The sequence below is a fragment of the Dermacentor albipictus genome, unplaced genomic scaffold, assembly GCF_038994185.2.
Source record: "Dermacentor albipictus isolate Rhodes 1998 colony unplaced genomic scaffold, USDA_Dalb.pri_finalv2 scaffold_24, whole genome shotgun sequence".
Classification (NCBI taxonomy): Eukaryota; Metazoa; Arthropoda; class Arachnida; order Ixodida; family Ixodidae; genus Dermacentor; species Dermacentor albipictus.
In genome coordinates this window covers 2265759-2286574 of record NW_027225578.1, presented here as the reverse complement: position 1 = coordinate 2286574, position 20816 = coordinate 2265759, and the positions used below count along the sequence as shown (strand labels likewise).

Genomic DNA, 20816 nt, shown 5'->3' with positions numbered 1-20816 from the left:
TCCCATGGCCCGCAAACTTTTGTGGTTTACTGTACCTGCATTTGCCGTAATTTCTTGATTAGTAAAGCTCGTTTCACGATAATACTGACACCTTACGACATTCTCGAGCAATCGTGTATCACTTCACTTATTTGTGTTTAGTGTCGCTTTAATGCGTTTAGCAGTAGTATGTCCGCCTTTTCTATACGCCGGCTAAGGTCTCCCTCCTTTCGTTGAAGGTTTCTCTTTTAGTGGTCTCTTGGCGTTTTACACACTTTGTGGTATGTTTATCTATCTTTCCTTAGCTAGCCTTTTTTTATATAACCATTGACCCACGTTTTGTGCTAGCTTGGCCCACTGCCCGATGCTCGCTGTTTAGCATAGTCCACTTCGGTGACTGGCTATGTGCCACTGTGTGTATGTGTACACATATGTATGTATATTGATGTATGTGTGTCACGTACCAGTTGCGGCAATGGACACAGTAGCAAAACTGACTGACGAAACTAACGTTTACTGGGCGAACCTGTGCCCACAAATACAAACTACACTGAAAGCCCAACGATAGCGGCGAGCACAGTCGGCGATCGTCGAAACTTGATGTGCCCGTCAAGCGCGTCGGCTTTTATACATGCGCAATCCAATGTTCCAGAGCAATCGCTCGTGCCCACGTGTCTTCCAAAAATTCTACGCAACTGGCGTCGCACATGCAATCGTATTATACAAGCTTCGTTGACAAGACAGCAGAAAGAACCATCGATAACTTTCGAGAAACTTCCGATACCCGCGGGTGCGTCCCGCGCTGAGCGATCACATTTTTTAGACGGCGAACAGCTGTTACCCGAAAAAGTTAAACAAGTACTTGTGCCAATATATATGTCAGCATATATGCATACATGTCTACTTTACCTTTTTCGGGTGACCGTATATATATGCATTATGCATGTAGTATGCAATTACACTCGTGAAGCTCTGTACTATGCACTGTGCACGCTGTGGTCACGCTGCACAACGCTCTAGGAAAACTGAATCATGAAAGTCTTTATTGGTGAACCTGTGCCCAAAGAAGCAAGTGACACTCAAAGCACAACGGCGGCTAGCGCAAATCGGCGGAATGCGATGTCAGTCAAGCGCATTTGCTTTTATACGCGACTCGTGGAAGGCTCCAGCGTATTCGCTCGTGTTTGCAAACCTCTCATCGCACCAAGTTGGCCAGAACGATAGCATTCGAGTAAGTTCCAAATCGTGCAGGCGCGTCTCGCACTGAGCGATAACTTAGTCTAATAATAAAATGATCAACAAGTGTTTGCGGGTGAAATGCGGCCCTCGGAAAAAGGATAAAAAGTGCAGGCTATCCTGCTAGGCTATCCTATCATGCCAACGATTATCGCAACATAAAACGGATCATCATAAATTACGAACCCATTACAGGAAAGATTGGTAATTGCAATCGCATCACAAATATTTCGAGGGTTGGATGCGCAGAGAATTTTTCGTTAGTCACAACCTTGCAAAGAAATAACGAACCCTGTGGGAGCATTGAAGTAAATTATATTCGAGTGCAATTTCGAAAGCAGTCAAAGGGAAAATAATGCGGACAGAAAGATAATTTTCTGTAGGTGGGAGCCGAAGAAGTCTTTGCCATTACGCATGCAGCACTTTGCCGATTAAGCAGTTCTGGCGGCCATCATCCCATCCGCTTCATTGAGTCTTTGTGCATATGTGTAAGATTAGCCCTGGCCATTTTCACGCTACTCATGGCCAAGGAAGTGTATGTGGACACTTTTGCAGGGTGTTAATTTTTAGCATCTGTTTCACTTGTGTTCAGCTTTAACCAGGCCCAGCCTGAAGAATTGCTTCGGCAATTTTGCTGCTTCCAAAGCTGTTAAAACACTCCAAGCGATTTCCTTTCCGCGTTACACGATTCCCAGAGAGTGCTTCCTGAAACCCTCGTTTCCCCACACCTGGTGACCTTCTCTAAAACAGCGTGACACTTAGGCCATCGTGTCTTTGATTACATGCGTTGAGCTTCACCGTTGGCCTTAAGGTCAAACTACAACGAAAGTTGTCTTAATCGTTTCTGAGTGACTGGTGTTACAGTTAAAGAATTCCTGGGACGGCTACTGGGCGTCTAATTGTCGTGCTTTGCCACTAACGTACTTTAAATACTACCTAACCGAGTGATACATAAACCTAGTAGTTGGAAAATGATACGTGTCCCACCACTCTGCCTCCGAGATGTTCAGTGCGCTGCGATAACTGATTTCAAACCTGTCCTAAGAGCTGCCCTGGTTTTCAACATTCTGGGCTATGCGTAGACTGAGGAGTGACAGTGCCGCTGACTTTTGTCATTTTGTTTCAGTATTCAAAATGTCTTTTGCAAGCTTATCATTGGGTAGTTCTAGATAAGTAAAACGTGAAATTTCAACTTTGTCGTGGCCCAAATTTTCATTGTACTTTGCTTTCAGTGCTTGCTTCGACCCCCTCCATATGCAAGCTCTACTTTTCATTACTGCTCGTCGCCGTCTGCTCGCTGGGACAGCAAAGCAACCTTAAATACTACTTTCATATTGCCTCCTCAAAGCAGCTTTCTTTGCTATTTATGTGTGTACTTGAAGAGGAATTCGTACCATCATAGTTTCGTCAAAATATGAAAGTAGCTGCCTAAGCATAATCGGGGAGGGGGTGTCTACGTGCAGCCTTCAATGCGGCACTAGTCGCGTCGCTACCGGGAAGGCGCAAGGCCTGGGACCTCCAGGGTCCTCTTCAAGACCTTCAAGAGCGCCTGAAAGCATTAAAGGCGAAAAGGAGCAGCTCAGGCAGCAGAGTACCAGCCAGGTGAGGGCTCTATCTGCCTCACTGCTTCCCAAACCGTTCTGTTCACTTGCTCCATTAGATGCTCTAGTCCACAAGCCTACCTAACGGGGCTTGCAATGTGTGCTTGTTGGTAACGCAACATGAACATGTGTACGGTAGCGCTATTAAGATAGGACAGCAGACTCACAGGGACGCACACGGCACAATGCGCTGAGTGACCCTGTGCGTCTTTTGTCCTGTCTTTTAATACCTAAAGAGCTTTGGGCATGCTGCCACTGGATTGTGTACTTCGTATACTTCGTCTGTGCTCCTTTCTTTCTATCCTTTCGTTTATTCATTTACTTCCCCACTTGCCGGGTATCCAACCATAATTACTGGTAGAGATTTGCGGACTTGTGTTGCTTAGAGACTTCCGTGGCTGCGCACTGAGCATGACCTATTTGCTGTCGAGAAAGGACGAGGCATTAATTCACTGACTGCAGGCTTCTGCGCACGTGGTAGAAACGCAGACGGGAGACTTGCCATTTTGCACTTGTTTTCGAGCGTCTTCGTTTTTTCGGTTTGGTGCAAAAGCGTGTCGTCACGGCATGCTCCCAAATCGGCCAAATCGGTGCCCTATTCGGCAATTAACTTCCACCATTGCAGTGTCATTATGGAGTCTTCCAGGATCGTAGTGGATTCTTCCCAAGTTCTTCCGGACTGCCGCCAACACCAAGTATAACTCTGTGCCTGATCGATAATTTTACCCAATTATCAATAGGGCATTTCTGAGCCACGTAGGACTTCGAATGTTTCCGACAAGATTATTCAAGAACCAGTGCAAACAGTTTAGGTAACACGTGACCGCGAGTAAAATGTGTACATCCCTGTTGCAGCTGCAAGAGCTGGAGAAGCTCGGCGAAGAGCTGATAATGGAACGCAGAAAGAACGCCGCATTGACCGCCAAAGTCGCGTAACTTGAGTCGGCTCTGAGGTGGGTCACACTTCCTGTCCGAGTGTGTACCGATGTTAACTACAGCAAGCCATCGTTACGAGATGCGCAGGCATCCACTATTTTCTCGTAACCTCCATTATTCACAATAGGTGCTTGGCTAACTGAATTTCTTTTCCCTTTTCTAAAACCTTCGAGAGTGTTTTACAAACTGCTCATTTATAAACTACGACTATTAAATCTTGATCCCCGCATTTTAACCTGGATTGAGCTTTCTTGATAACCGCTCAGTTTGTTTCAGCATAACGGCATTAATTCCACACAATGCACCGTCCATTCTGGTGTACCACACGGCTCAGTCCTCTTCTTTTACTCATATACGCCATCCGTTTACTATCATGTGTTTTCTCATCTGTTCATTTGTTTTCTAACGAAGTAATTTTCCTAGAAACGAGGCCTAATGACGAAGTTCTTCTCCAATCAGACATTCTCTTTTACTGGTTTAATACTTGGCTTATGGAACTACACATAAACAATGCAAATCTATGTGTCTGTCTAAACAGATCACTAGTTTACCCAGTTAATCCTAAAAAAAAAAACAACGCACGATTATGCACCGTATCTTCATACAGGTATCTCTCAGTTCACATTAGTAGCACTCTAACATGAGATACTCGTACCTCGTGTTGTCTGTGACGTTCCTCACCCGCTCGGATGCCTTCATAACTTCGCAACATCACCTTCTCTAAAACCTATGTGAACCGCCAATTCGCCCTAAGTTAAAATGTGCTCCGTAAGTCAGGGATCCATATTATACTTTATTTACATTCAACGGAAATAGTGCAAAATAATTTGATCTGTTTTGTACTCTTTAATTACGATCTATTAGCAAACGTCACTTTAGTAAGAGATAAGCTACGCCTCTCGTAGTGCCGTGCTGCACTTTTTCTGAGGCATAAGAAAACGTTAACGCAAGTGACTAGAATATAGCGGATGCCGAGGTAGAATTCCTGCCGTCATCTCGCGCGAAACTCCACTCCCTGCTTGGCCGCCAACAAATAATCTCAACCAAAGGGTTCTGACACCATGCAGATTAGAATTGCACACCTTTAGAACATAGATTGTCTTATATTAGCGCAGGGCAACATTGAAACAATTCGTTTCAAAGAAAGAGCGATACTCCGTTGTGAAATCTGACACAGAAGTTGTCTTGTATGTCAGTGTTGCTTCCAAAGTCCAAAAACTCGCGCACAGACGCATTAGAGTTCATTGAACTGCGGCTTTCTGGGTGAATGGCGCGCGACGCCATCTTGGACTCCAAGCGCTCATAGCACTGACCCCGCCTCTTCTTCGGATGCGCTTTAAAATTTATTGCGGCGGGAAAAAAAAATGAAACTTGCTGAACAGTTCCAAAATACAGGGTGCTTGCTGTCCAAGAGCGCTCGAAAAGTGGCAAAACGCTAATTTGCAACCATTTAGCAGGCTGTTGATGGGTATAGATGCGGACAGGAAAGTGGTAGAGAAATTTGGCTATAATTTGATCAAATATGGCTGCAATAATTTTCGAAAAGTAAGATTTTTCTGCTGGGTATTAATATGGGGTGCTTAAAAACTTTGATTTGGGCTGAATTATAGAATGCCACTCTCATGAATTAATTGTAGCTCTCCAAAGTCTGATCATTCAGCATCATATTGATATGCCTGTCTCCAGCATTTCAGAGCTTCCCTCCGTACTAGGCCACGCGAAACACCAAATTTCCAAATTATTCAAAACTACTTGTTACACAAGAAAATCAAGCGCGTATTTCGAATCGTGTCAATATGCACAAGTTTGTTCAAGATGCGCAGGGTTTCTAACTGGAGTGCCTCCCACGAGACTGACTACTTTATAATAGACGGAATTGGTACAAGCACCAATGAAGTCGAACAATAGAATGTGTGCATTGGTTCGGCTGCGTTTTCTGCTGCCCAATCAGGCCACTGCTGCAAACAATGCTGACCTACTGTTGTTGGTGTTCTGCATGGAGAAACAAATATGTGGCTGTTGCTATGCCATCTACCCGTTTTACTGGACCCTCCTGCCATGTTTGTTTGTTGTTATTCCTCCACTGAGAAAATTGATCATTCTTTTGTCGGTACAATCCGATTGAGTAATTATTTTTAACGTCTCTGTGCAGCTCATCGGAGGCCCAGAAGCTGTCCGCCCGCGCACTAAGCGACTCGCTGTTGACAGAGCTGCACTCAGCTGCACAGCAGGTGGCCACTCTGGGGCAATCTCTCACGGATACCGCCGGAGCGTTTGCCGCTCTTACATGTGACGATGCCGCCCTCATGGTAAGAGATTGAACTCTTAAAGGTGTAGTTGTGCGTCTGTTAATTCGAGCCAGATTATGGTATCATGTCGCTGACCGTGCCCACTTTCCTAAGGCCATCGTGTTGTTGCACCGGGCACGCGATTCATGTCCAAAACGTTTTTCGGCGTCCAAAATTTCAGTTAATATTTTAGTGCTGGGGTAGGGGACGATGCCGCGTGGAAGTGGGAATAATTGCGCAAATCTGAAAAATCGGTGTGAGAATGGATAGACTGTGGAATTTTGCATTCTGGTGATAAAAATGCATGTTTTGTGGCGCCTGCAAACAAAATTTGCTTTACTATAACTGATACCAAGTTCGAGACATTTTAGATTTCACTACAAGAGTAGAACATCCCCTTGAAATAAAGCATGAGCGAGCAATTCTCGTCCCCTCGTTATCCAGCAGTTTCTTATATTTGTTTGTTATATCAAGGATAGACTAATTCCTTGAAAGTTACAGTATTGGCTTTAAAATCTTCTTGGGGCAGGCCGAGAATAAGCTTATTCGACAGGTGTTTGTTCCAGGTATTAGCTGTACCCTAAGCGCTGCCACGACGGACCTTGCCCCTAGTGGAGTCACCACCGAGGTCACCGTTGGGGCCGGGCGCATACATTATTACCGGCCAAGTTCGCAATATATGGTGAAGGCTAATTGCAGGAAAGAAATAAGTTTGGTTTGGTCCCACAGAAATTTGTGCACGTGCCAAGAGTGTTGCTCAACATCGCAAATTACCCCAGAGACGAATTTACAAAAGTCTACTGTAGAGTTTTCACTTTTCATTATTTTGTGTTAAATGAAGCTTCCGAAACTTATTACGAAACATGTTACAGGCCGTCAAAGTGATCTAGATACAATAGTTGTCTGTCTGAATCAGTTTTTTTACTATACTCGCTCGGTGGGTGTGTCATGGCGTCACAGGCTATGACTGCCACACAGCCAGAAGAAACAAGCTCATTACTGTTACCCTTTCACCTGCAATGACATCATATTTAGCCTTGCTGCTACATGTCGGCAAAATCCTGTCGCGGTAATGTCGACGTCAGATCTAGCCTTTCATGACCATCTTGAGTATAAAGTTGGAACACATAAGTGTTTCCCGGTCTTCACACTTGTTATAGCGTGCTCTTTTTCTCCGCGTGTGCGTGCGTGTGTGGGTGCGCGGTTGTTCCATAGAAGTCACGATTCCGAATTGCTTAAATCTGGCCCAATGTCTAATATTTTATGGCGATCATTATACGGACACTCGGGCGTATTTTTGCCTTCGGCGTAGCCGTGATTTTCCCGATATAGTCGAAGGGCAATAACACCGTCTCCGTGTGCTGTATGTGCGAGGGGGGGCCGACAATCGTGGCTGTCTGGCGCGCTCAAGAAACGAAAGCGGGGACGCAGCGCGGGAGGGAGGGGGCACGTTGTACTCCAGCAAGCAACTGCGTACATTGTGCGGTCGAGCGCGCCCTCGCTTAACGATGCGATCTACAGGGTGTATATGTGCGCCGACGGCTCATACCTCTGAGCTTGCAGGGTGCTCACCGCTCGGTTTCCGTTAAAGCGATAGACAGCACTGAGGTCACTTCGCTCGCTGCTACTGCCGCACTTCCTCACTCCAGTGTTTTCACAGCCACTGTTTCTGGCCATCCAGTATGTGTTCATGCTTGCCTGTGCGCGCTGACACAGTGCTTGTTAATTAAATTAGTAAGAGAATGTTTCGACGTTTATACGGGTGATACAGCTGTCATTACTTGGTATAGCTCTACTACTTTGCTACCACAATCGAAGCTTCGCTTTTCTGGCACAACTTTCTTGTTTGGAAACTCCACGTGGGGTTTGTTTTCAATTCAATCATCAAGCAAAGCAACATGAACTAACCGTGACATCATTTGCTTAGTGGCATCATGTTCCGACGGCCAACCAACCTGGGAGGTTCCTGAAAGTAAGCGGAATTCAAAAGACGGTGACAGTGATATCACTTCCAGTGCCTGCAGTCGCTTCCAGATCGAGCACTGCTCAAAAGCAAGGCCTTTGAGATTGCTTTCCGCTACCTAGGAAGCCATCGCAGGGAGTGCAATTGGACGCCACTTATCGTACAGTGAGGAAAGAAAGACTACGGTGAGCATCACTTGACAACCTCGAACTCCCAAGCACTTGATGGCAACTGATGTTTTTGATGCTTTGCACGACTTTGCTAATTTCGCCTATTGGCTGCACCACTTATAAACTATTTTCAATTCCTTTTTTTTACGATCACGATCAAATGATCACGTCGACGTGATTATTTCATTTTCATTGTCCCCGTTGTTCATCGCGATATTTTCATCTCGCTGCCATCCCAATGCGGCAATTGTCTTCATGCCATCGTCTTCTTGTACTCTGCCGGCCATCGTGAATTTTTCGTCGTCATTCCATCGTGATTTCCTCTTCTTCAGTGTTCGTCATGGCGTCGTGCTGTGGGGATAATTCCACCTCTGTTAATCCGTTCTCAATTTGGATCCACCTGATTCAGTGTTTCATTTTGACAGCTTCTCGGCTATGTTGTGCGTAAACAGAAATCCCGCTACACTAATCGTCCGACCTTTCTTGTGGATAAATATAACCATTGCAAGGGATTACACATTGCACAGGGTGGCTTGTGCGTTTTGTCACGTTGTAGTTGCACACAATAGTGCAACTTTGAATCGCATAACTTTTCATTCTCCGACGTTGTGGCGAGTGATCCTCGAAGCACAACGACAGCACCGAGGAAAGTTTGCAATCGTGGACATTTATCCGCCGGTCAAACGCGTGGACTTCCACACATGACTCGTCGAACCTTCCAGAAAGTACTACACAATTTGCGTAGCACATGCAGTTGAATTACACAAGGTTCCGTGCTACCGAAGCATAGCACCATCACTAACTTTCCAGATATTTCCGATTCATGCAGGCGTCCTGCAGTGATAACGTTAGACATTTGTGAGCCGGTTAAAAGCATATTGAGGCATGTACATATTCAACTACTTCACTAATGCTTCGCTTGACACCTGTTCCGATGTGCCAGTTGGAACTGCATAACTTTTCCTATTTATTATACGCGATAGAGCCTCATTATTGCGTTTAAGAGACCAGAGAAAAATGTAACATCGAGGCCAACAGAACAGAAGGCTCCAAATTGCCACAGAAACGTCAGTGTCAGCTCTGGCTGGTTGTCGGTACAATTGTTAGATGCCTCGGCATACGTACTGCGACCATGAACTGTGCGTGTACAATTAACGCAATCAATAACAATTTTGCGTGACAGCGGCGTCTTCCACTCTTGATTTACTTCACCTGCAATATTATGCATACGCTTCACTGCATAACTTAGCTTTATTGCTGCGAAGCTGACTAGACAACCAGTGATTATGCAATACATATAGGACCCGTGCAGGCTCGCCGAAAAGTTCGGCAGAAACACTTGAGACTCCTTACGTGTGGCCATGCGAAAGCATTGTAGTCGCCTTGGTGAAATGTTTACGCTTAGGCATTCATGCGCATGTCGTCTTGCACCTGGTAAACTTGCACGGCGTTCTTTTAGACATGTTCGCGGTGGTACACCTCATTTTGTGCACATGATTTGGCGTCGACAGCGGTGTCGTTGCTTCCTGTCGCGTATATAGCTCCTACTCACTATGGGGTATTGACCCACAAATGCCCACTAGGAAGCGTAGCAGTGCTGTTTCGTATTGAAGGATTGTTAGCGCGTGATACAAGACGACGACGATGTTCCCCACGCCATCAACTCTTTGCAAACTCATTAAGAAAACTTGGGCTATCACTGACCTCGCCGACCATTCTTTCTTTTGACGCGACTTCACTGGGATCCACCCACAGGAATGCTTTTCTTGCAGTTAAAAATTCAGCAAGGTACTGTCTCCCCAATAAAACTTTAAAAATCAAAGAACTCAAATGATGGAAATAATTATGTTCACTTTATTGATGAGAATTAAGAATATTGTCTTTCCACTTCTAAAATTAGTTCTTTAGTCCCACGCTCTACTAGTGAAATCTAGTTTTTCTTTAATTTTAAACATACGGAAAATCGCCTGCTTCTTGGCTAATCCCCCATAGAGGGTATGTGCCAGTGTTTGGGATGTAAGACAATCATTTAGTGGGTGAGAGCTACGGTTCATAATTTGCATATAGGGAACACACGATGCCTGGTTGTGGAAGACGCCAAGAAATTCGAGGGAATCCGATAATTTCTGGACGTGTTTTTACTCTGCGTCGTCGCTAATCTTTAGTGCCATATTTTCGTCATGCCGCGGCAGGATTTTCACGAAATAAGGCCTATAATGCTTTCGCTATAATGTAGCCCGGCGCTAGGTAGATTTGGCCCACTGTGCATGGTTACTTGTAGATTTTAACCGATGTACACTTCAGGTCCTTCACCAGCTTCTCTGCTAAGGTTGTCTCCCTTTACGCTTGTTCAGCATGTCTGGTTTGTGCAATTTTGGTTGCTTGTAACGCATCGCGAGTCATCCGCAGCTTGTTGCAAGCGTACATCACAGAAATACTGGGGCAGCTGGGCATGCACCTCGGCATTTGTAACTTCCCTATCACAAGGGGCCGTGGCTTCATGCTAACATCCATATTGACAGCCAGAACTGTCGTGGAGGCCTTGCTTGCTGTCATGGCACTTGTCTCCACTGGTGTCGCGCGTTTGTTACGCAAGCATTGTCGGGCCTGATGCGAGCGTGTGGCCTAGTGTGTACAGCGAATACAGTGTGTGTGTGTGTGTGTGTGTGTAGTGTACAGTGTTGTGTGTACAGCGAATATAAATAACTGTGCATCAGAGACAGTGATTCTCACTGCACATCAACTAATGCCAATCCCAAAACTGATATAAACGTTAGTTCAGTTCAGTTTTATTTACTTAAAGACTCCTTTGCTAGGGGTATTACATAAAGGATGGGTACAGTTGATAATGCATCATAAACATAGGTATACAGGAAAGTTGTACAAGAAAGCTACACTTTCGTAAGTGCATAAAAACAAAGAATAACTAGTGAAAAAAGCAAGTTATTTTTCAACCAACAAAGGCTCATTTTGGAAAAACAATGTCGGCGATGTGATTTCAGCGACGTGGTGGGCAAGGGCGGCGGGAAAAAAAAGGACGAGGAAAAAAGTTGTATGGGGGGCGTGGGCGCAATACATGTGATGGGTGCCTAGTTCTTAGCGATATGCGTGCGGGTGGTGTGATGTGTGAAAGGCTTACCCTAGCGCGGCGACGTGCAAGGGGCTGTAGATCAGATTTTGCTCTTAAGTATGATACGCTTACGTCATACTGTTACGTGTTAGTTTTTCACAAAGGCTAACTTTAGGCGGTGCTGACCAAAGCAACACTAGGGGGGCCGAAGACAAAACGGACATCAAGGTGATAGAGGTCGCAGCATTGCTTCTGTTCGTCTTGAGGCACTTGTAGACGAGTGCGCGCAAGTTGGCGAGCATGGTCAGCATGGGCGGTTGTATCACGGGCATAATCGCTAGTTGAAGCTGTGGCGTACGGAAGCACAGTGTCCAGTGGTATGACCGAGAACCGACGTTACAAGAGGTAAAACGGGGAAAATTCAGCAGTTTCGAGACGGGAAGAGTTGTAGCAAAGGTAATGTAAGGTAGAGCCAGGGCCCAGTCACGGTGGTCACCTAAAACGTATTTGGGTAGCATGTTAAGTGAGGCCGTTCGTTTGGGGGTGGTAGGAGGTGGTACATCTATACTCTTTTGAGCAGCAACGCATGATGTCATCAATGACTTTCGCCAAAAACGTACGGCCATGGTCTGTTATCATTTTGCTGCATGGTGCTCTGCGTCAATTGCTATCATGTAGGAGAAAATCCGCAACAACAGTTGAGCAACTGGTCGGAAGAGCGCGGGTTACGGCGTAGCGGGTCGCGTAGTCCGCCGCGACTGCAAAGCACTTGTTTGCTGATGTAGATTCCGGAAATGGGTCGAGAAGGTCTAAGCCGACACGGTGGAAGGACTCGGCAGGGATGTCTAGCGGCTGCAGGTAACCAGTGAGAGCTTGGTAGGCTTCTTGCGTCACTGGCAAAGTTCGCAGGCGGGGCCTTAACGTCGTACGGAACGGGCAAGGCCTGGTCAGAAAACGACATACACGGTCATAGGTTCGAGATATGCCGTGGTGTTCTTCCGCTGGTGCGCCGTGAAGCTCTTCTAGAACGGTGGAGAGGTGTTTAGGTATTACAAGTAAGAACTCGGAGCCATCCGCATGAAGGTAACGACGGTACAGGATAGCGTCGCGGAGGACGAAGAGGCGTAGATCAGCATCGGCCGGAGTGCGTTCAAAATGGTCGATGAGTGTTCTGATGTAGGCGTTACGACGTTGCTCGTTGGCGAAATGAAGCAGCTGTGATACTGAGAATACGCAAGAAACACTAGCAATATTGGAAGAGTCGTTCAACAGCGTAACGCGACAAGCTGTCAGCGTCTTGGTGCAGGCGGCCCGTCTCTTGAGCATCACTCGATGATGTCGTAATAATGAGTAGATGAATGGATGCATCGGACGACGCGGTTTTGAAAGGGCTCGAGCGCGTTAACAAGAGACTTCATATGGATTCCGGATGGGTGATGCGTATTCAACTTTCGGTCTGATACGAGATTTCAAAGCTAGAAGCTTTACCCTCTGCGGGGCGTCACTCAAGCGTTGTCTCATGAAGCCAAAAGATTTGTTAGCTGATGAAAGTATGTTGGAAATATGCGTTCCCCCACTGAGATCACGCGATAGTGTGGCTCCCAAGCACTTAAATTATTCTACTGATTCTATGGAAATGTTACGGCGGTGGGTTTCCCGTATGCTATCAAAGTTTCTACCCGTTGCCTATTGTTATTCAATCTTGTGTTATCTGATTGCATGTGCGACCCTGATTTTTTTAGAATTTCGGGGAAGACACGCGGGCACCTGCGATTAATCCGGAACCTTTGATGACCCATGTATAAAAGCCGATGCGCTTGACCGGTAGATCAGATTTTCGCCTATCGCCGACTGTGTTCGCCGCTATCGTTGTCCTTCGAGTGTAGCCTGCTTTTGTGGGCACAACTTCGCCCGACAAAACGCTAGTTTCATCGATCAGTTTCGCTACCTTCTTCACCGTCACTATTTGACAACATATACTGGGCAAAGGTTAAGAAAACCTCACGGTGGTCAGAAATAAACCAGATTGCACAACGGCGGCGTTCCTCTTTGCTAACTGTTTAGCTTTGGGGCGCTAAAAAACTCCAAGGTATGATTCAGTGGCGTTGAGATACCAACACTTGCGAGGTGACATGTCAAACGTCATGCTAAAGCGCTATTCTCGAGTGATCACCTTTGGTATACGAACGTTTTTTCGGAGATTTCAACTTTCGCGTAACTTGTAACCGTACGCGTCAAAGCATGCAGCCAGTAGCATTCATGGCACTGTTGCCAGAACACTGTCGGTAGAATTAGTTATGAGCGGGGGAGGGGGGGGGGGCGAAGGTTAACTTGCCATTTTTGTTAAAACAGGCATTTTGGTTGCAAAGTAGGGTACCCTATTGTGAATAAATGTTCTGGATGCCCTATACTTAGGACGGGGACAGCGGTTTTAAATTTTATGCATTCTCTAAAAACTGCGTGACTTCGAAACTAACAATTTTTTTCTTACTCTGATGCAGAATGAATTTTCTTTTGCTTGGAAGCAGGTTCGAAATTAAAGATGTCCATGGTGTTACTCCTCACTAATTTTCATCCTAGAAACAATCTTGGAAACGGTATTCGCCTTGATAGTTTGGCAACAAGTTTTCCTAAAAGGGCAAGCTGAGAACTTCAGATATCAGAACACGAGAAATGCTGGCTAAAAGACTCATTCATTCTCTCCTATTGCGCAGATAATAGCCATGGTTGTCGATCGGCTTCTTTATGCTTATAAATTCAAAACAAGCAAAAGCTAAAATGCATAGTTCTGACCAATTACAATTTTGGCCACTCATCTCCCCCTAAACAACATTGCCGCTTCTTCAAGCGTGCCATGTTCGTAGACCCAGCGTAACAGGTAACCTGACTCTGACGGGCTCTGAATGCGAAGAAATAAATTAGTGTTGTCATCCAGATTTTCCCTTCTAAGGGAAGTGCCTTGCTCTTTGGGGCTAGAGTTGATTGCCTAGGGACAAAATATACCGGAGCAAATATTTGCAACTAGATGATGCGTGTGCATGCTGCAGCAAAAATCCGAGCTCGTTCTAATTGAATGCGAAGGCATTCGCCCAGTGAGATCCGCAGGTAACGCACACCTTCCAGAAGCGCTTGGATTTAAAGTGCACAGAAGCATCGATTGGTCAGCAGCCGAGAGAAAGAGAAGTTTTGATTATTAGAGGGGAAAGAAAGCAGGGAGGAGATCGATACGACTGGATCCGTTACAAGCATAGGTAGCAGTACAAGGTATATAGTGAAGCTTTGGGGTTGTGGAAAACATAAGATGTGTGCAAAAGTGCTAGAATGAAAAAAAAAACATCTAAAGCATACCTGAATAAATCACGCATGCAAGATGACTATTTCTGGATGCCAATGTCAATCTTGGCGGAAGGATATTTAAAGTCGGCGCCAAGGAAAATCGCGTCGTTTCGGGGTGGCAGAGAGTCCGCACTGATGCCTTCCTGCATGAAGAAATATCTCGCGTGGCACTTCACTGCGTAGCAACCCTCACAGGGCACTCAAGTCGCGTGTTCGATCACTTCTTTGCGTTTGATCGCTTTTTATAATGATGTAACAGGGTGAAACCGGGCACTTATGATACATGCGAACGACGAAACGATGGCTTTCGTTCACCGCAGAGCAGTACTGCATTTTTCCTTCGAGTTGAGGCTGCGTAGTTGCTATTCTGTAGCCAATAGAAACATGTGGTTATTACTTATTTGTGCGACGAATCCACTGGGCCACCCTGTCAATCACTTTGTGCAAGAAAAATACGAGTTCGTAGACTTAGGAAAGGGCTGGACATAGCCCAGATATAAAGCGCAGAGCTGCCATGACTGCGCCACTAATGCGTTTTGCTAGCCTAATAGAACCGGGCTGTAATGTGTCCTCATTTGCTACTATAGGACAATTATGCGTCATAAATCAAACCTGCCGCAAATAATTACGTTCGTACTGCACAGCTGAAAAATCTTCATCGAAGAAACGCCCGTATACGGCATCAATTTCTACTCCCAGTGTGCAAGGCTTTAGTGGAAGATGCAATAACTTTGGCTATATAACAGTGCGAGGGAAGCCAAATGCCTAGCACCCCTGCAGCGCTTTTGTATAAGACTCTGCCAACGCATAAGTTACTAACGAGATGAAGGATTGCATTGCAATCAAGCTATACTGCGTATTAATAAGTGGGTGAATCAGTGACCCAGTTGGAAATCTTTCTTGCACAATAAGGTACATTCAGTGAACTTCCCTAAACAAATTGAGTCCCGCTGTTTATCGAGCTATCGGTAAAATTGTTTGATGACTAACAATGTGCCACTTACAGCCGACTACATGGCAAAAGTGCCATTTTTCTCAATTTCAGGACCACTTTTCAATTTGTTGCATGACAAAGCACTTCTATCCAGTTAAGTAATGCCAATATCACATAATGAAATGACAGTGAAAAAAAAGCAGAAAGTGCTATAAACATCGAACCTGCCCCAAGTTTTTTCTTTATTCAACAATATACAACAAAAATAAAATGATACGCAATAATTGGTGGGTGACACCATAGTGTGACTCTTCTCAATTATTTACAAAAACATTCTGCACTCTTGACATCAGGCGCAACTAAAAATCGATTTCCTGTCTTGCCTTGAACTGGAATTTTAATGACGGTAAGATAGATGAACATTTGTCTACGAGAAATATTTTGGGAGTGCACTTCATTAGGCGTGGTAGCTAGCCACATTATAAATATTGTCGCATTACTCGTAGTCTCATGACCATGCAAGTCGGACGGTTGCACTTCACAGCCTGCGCATTGAACTTGAAACTGCCAGAGTGAAATGTTATTCAAACATCGCGAGCAATATTCTATCTCGAATTGAAAAGTGCGTTCTTCATTATGGTCACTGGTTGCTGAAATTTTCAAAGCAACCCTTCCAATTAAATGAATATTTTTGCTTGATTAATGTTTCTTTAAACAGGTGCCAATTTGAGGGGAAGTAAAAAATTAAAGGGTCTTTTGCAATGTCTCACACTAGAGTTTGGTAACACTACTAGTATCCAGCGCTGAACTACTGCAACACTTCTATGCAACGTGTCACTCATACTCCCGCTTTCGTCGTTAGCGTAGCCGACCAGTAAACATGGCAGCTCCATTGTCGATCTGCACCAAGGAGGAAATGAGGGCAGTGATTCGCTTTTTGTATGCCGAAGGTGTTAAACCTGCGCAAATTATTCCTCAATTGCAAGCGCAGTATAGTGACAGTTCATCGCGAAGGAAGATATACGAATTGATAGTGTTTCGAACACGAAAAAACTTATTAATGTGACGAGGCATGATCGGGCAAGCCATCGACGTCCTCGATTGAGCACAATTTGAAAGTCGTTGAGTGCACCGTGCTAGAAAAGAGACGAATTGCAGTGGATGAAATCGCCTATACTTTACGTATCGCTTATGGTTCAGCTTATTTCATCATGCCCGACAGGCTAAATTTTAGGAAAGTGTGTGCAATGTGGGCCTCGAAAAATCGGCGCAGTATAAGGCACAAAGGGTGGACATATCTCGTAAACATTTGGCCTGTATCATCGTCGCGAGGGAGATCAATTTTTAAGACAAATTAGTTTCCGTAGAAATTTTAGGTGCATCATCACGTACCGGAAAGTAAGGCTGCGGGCATAGTTTGGAAACGCTGATCATCACCAGAAGTTAGAATAACCTCACCAGCTGATGGTTGATCTTTAAATTTTCTACCACTATTCTGGGACACGGAAGGTGTGGTAGCCGCTCATTTCACCCCTAGAGGCGAAACTGAACAGTGAGAACTATTGTGATGCGTTGCGAACTAACTGAAACCTGCAATCAGATCCAAATGTCGAAAAAAAAAAACATGCGAGAAGGTGTCATCCTGCAGCAAGTTAACGTTGGGCCAAATTCTGCCAAACGGTCGGTCAAAACAATAAAGGAGCATGGTTCCGAATCGCTGGAACAGCCGCCATACACTCCAGACCTGGCCCCAAGCTATTTTCATGTTTGGACCATTGAAGGAAGTGCTATTGATTATTTGCAACCAACGCAGAAGTCATTGATGCCGTTTAAAATTGGTACAGGTGCAACCCGAAAACTTCTTTCCCGACGGAACAAAAAAACTTGTGGAACGTTGGGCAAAGTGCTTGAAGTGCACGGAGGTTATGTAAAAAACTGTATGTTGGTTTTCTATCAGAATAATAGTACCTTTTCTCAAAACTCGCTTCACTTTTTCACGTCCCTTCGTATATTCGGATTTCATCCCGAAAAGATGAAGCGGAGCTTAATCTTTTCGGGATGAGCTTCACCATAACCATAACCCACGGAGCTTCACCATAACCCATAACCCACGGAGCTTCACCATAACGGTAATCAGTTTCGGATATGCCATGCAAGGTTTCCAGGCTAACATAAAACTAGTCCCATCTGTTTTTATTCCAAATCGTCCATTAGTCCTTTCTATTTGTAGAAAAGAACTTTCACCACTTACAAATGATTAATGGTGAATTTGGCTATTGACACCGGGCTAAGTGCGAATGCGGAATAGAAAGATTGGGCTAGCTTCACCTCATAGGTCTTCATCTTGTTGGACACTATCTGCTCGTATAGTATTACAACCTAGCCACATAATGCTAAGCGCATTTTCTCACGGAAGTTTGCGAATTTGGAAACCCAAAGCTCGGGTTTTCATTCTTTTCTGTGGTCCTTCTGTCCTGTACCAGCACACAGGCTGAATATAGGCACTCATGAGATGAGCTGTAATTGACACATTGACTGCACCAGGTTGCTTCAATACTTTTTCATCTGGTCATCAAGCACCCCCGAAATATTCATATAGGACATAAGGAGGCAACAGAGGCGCTGGCGTAAGGGCAACTGATCTACAGTGGAAACGGTGAACAGACAATGTCAATACAGAGCCAGGAAGTACCTCACGTGAAAGAAAATACATTGGTATATGGATAAACTAAGGCGAGACATATCTGGAAACACTGGAAAAACCAATAGCAGCAAAGCAGAAGAGAAATGCGGCCACAATGAAACAGTGCCATGGGGATACAATGCGTACGAGGTGCTCCGGGTTATGTAGATCGGTGTAATGGTTCGAGAACTTGCATTTAAAATGAGGTTGTTTGCCATCGATTCTCGATTGTACCCCTTATTTCAAGCAATCAAACGTCAGTGGGATGCCTCGCATTGTGCGCTCACGGGAAGACTACAAATGAAGTGGTGCCGGGTGATTTGGGCTGGGCGAGATTGGGAGTAACGGAAGCTCGGAGTACAATTGATTATGAAGAACGACTTAGGAATCTGGAAGGAAGTAAATGGGCTGGGAGAGTGTTCAGGTATTTGTACCGTAGTTACGTTGCGTATTAGTTAATGTAGTTGTTAGATTCGTTAGTAAGTTAGGTTAGTTTGACGATTCCTCTAGTAATTACCAATTTGGCTAGTTATTCAGCTCAGCTAACAAGGCTAGCCAACTGATTAACTGGTAATTAGCTGAGAAAGTTTTATAATATTTTGTTAGTTAAGTAATTTAATAATAAGCAGCAATTTGTTAATTGGATAACTGGAGATTCGATTATTAATCCGTTCGTTATCATTGTTAGTTTGATAATGACCTATTTCTGGTTGGTTTGTTAGTTTGAATCACCGGTCTTTTTACGCGCAATTACATGAGTCCTAAATGAACTTACTCGGTAGTCGGTTTTTAACGGTGGAATAGTCCAAGCGTACTTTTTGAATTATGCATTAAGTTATTCTTGCGAACGCAGATGAAACTTCAAACATGGCGTTGTAGTTTTTCGAAATCATTCGCGTTTATTTTCTGGACACTGTACAGAAACAGGGCAGCGATTTGCACGTTGTGTCGACAATGTTCACACACCGATAGAGGCAGTTGACCCTTGCGCCATAATGAGAGTACGCATAGAATGCCTGTGGCGTCCGTTCGGAGTCTGTTCCAGTCCACCTTGTACTTCCGCCATGGTGTAAGAATACTTTTCTTACACGGATGGATGTTAAAAGCATCCCCTTGGGAATGGAGCGGTGGGTTGCGCCACCAAGCTCTTGTTACTACGCTGCCTAATGTCCTACCTAAGTTAAACAATAAAAAAATAAACGCTGAACTCTCACACCCGAATTCTCTGACCCCCTATTGCTAACTGTGATTGTGTACGTCTCGGTTTTTGTCGTTTCCCTACTTTTCGTCCACCAATCCTCCCCTGGCCTCTTACTAATGCCTATTGCGGCCATGTTTACTTTTCCACTGCTCCCGCTAAACTCAAGGGCTTCAAAGAGGCCAGTGGTGCCTAAATCAACCGCTGGGTAGACGTCGTCACATTCTAATAAAACATGCTGCGGTAAAGCTAGGCAACCATGGAGCAAGCACATGCTTCTTTTTCTTTCTTATATCTCGCTTTATAGGTGCGTGTTCTAAGGCATCCCGATCTCGCTTCGAAAAGTAATGAGCTTCCCTTTCAGTTATCATAAATTGTTTCCGTGACTTGCGCCACGGTGCGTCTACTACGGGCGCTATATGAAGCTCTCCCATACGTCACGCGAAAATTTCAACAGGTCCAAAGAAGTCGGGGACCCTGACTGTACCTCAAGCACTGCCGAGACACGCTACCACTAATTGAATCGCCAGTGGTATCATCTTCTGGGTTAGGTGCAAGTGTGCTGACCAGCCAAGTCGGAACTGTCTGGTGAAGGCCAATTTCAGCATAAAAATGATTTCGGACCCATTGAAATGTATGGGCGGCATGCCTAGACCCTCAGTTGGGATTGAATGGATAAAAAAAAAAAGCTGAAGTTGAATTATTAGAAGTCTATTCTACCTAGATTGACCTTGTTGAAAGTGTAAGCTTAGTTTTTAACCGAAGTATTTCTTCTTGATTGCCCAATTTATTGGACGTGACAAGTTCTCAACAAAATTGTCTTCTGATGTTTTGTTTGCCACTCAGTTTTTTACTATGACACTCTAGTATAGTCTAGTACAAATTTACTAGAGAACTTGCGTTATATGGTTTTCTTGCTTCCCGCAACTGTTTGTCATAGCATGTATTTGTAGGAGCTCGCTTGTGATTGGCAACTGTAAAAACTGTGGCCATTGAAAAATACTTTGTGCATGATAAGTGCGCATATACCTATTTGCAAAGAATTAATCCACATTTTTTTTCTCCGCTTACAGGAAAACCAGATCCACCATGGGACCGCAAGAAAAACCTTATAAAAGGAACGAATAAAGGTCCTCACCATGAGCATTTTGCTGCTGTCTGGTCGTTTATCGCGTGCTTTTTTTTTTTAACTCGATGTTCTTAATCAGTGATTCTAATGCCTCCATATGTCGCGCGCAAATGTTCGGTAGATTTTAGATCTTCTCTCCAATGGCACTGAGGCTTCCCCTTGGTGCAGTATTTTTTTTTGCTTTATCTTGGCGGAATGAGCGAGTACACTTTATTGGAAAACAAGCTATAGACGGGTGACCTTGTGGTTAGGCAGCCACGAGCCCTTAGGCCCAGGCGGCTTCTTCAGCTCTC

General features: G+C 44.8%; 1 protein-coding gene across 3 annotated transcripts in view; it reads left to right on the top strand.

Annotated features, from left to right (window-relative positions):
* Positions 1–20540, top strand: part of LOC135909073 (kinesin-like protein KIFC1) — a 37022-nt gene extending 16482 nt beyond the window's left edge. For 2 of the 3 annotated variants that reach the window (XM_065440908.1, XM_065440909.1), the window contains 3 exons: positions 2679–2817; positions 5905–6061; positions 7968–8120. In XM_065440908.1, the coding sequence (XP_065296980.1) occupies positions 2679–2817; positions 5905–6061; positions 7968–8105 (434 nt within the window). In that variant the 3' untranslated portion in view covers positions 8106–8120. Of the gene's footprint in view, positions 1–2678; positions 2818–5904; positions 6062–7967; positions 8121–20467 lie in introns of those variants that run through there. The other variant, XM_065440910.1, reaches the window with a different exon arrangement.
* The last annotated feature ends 276 nt before the right edge of the window (positions 20541–20816 follow it).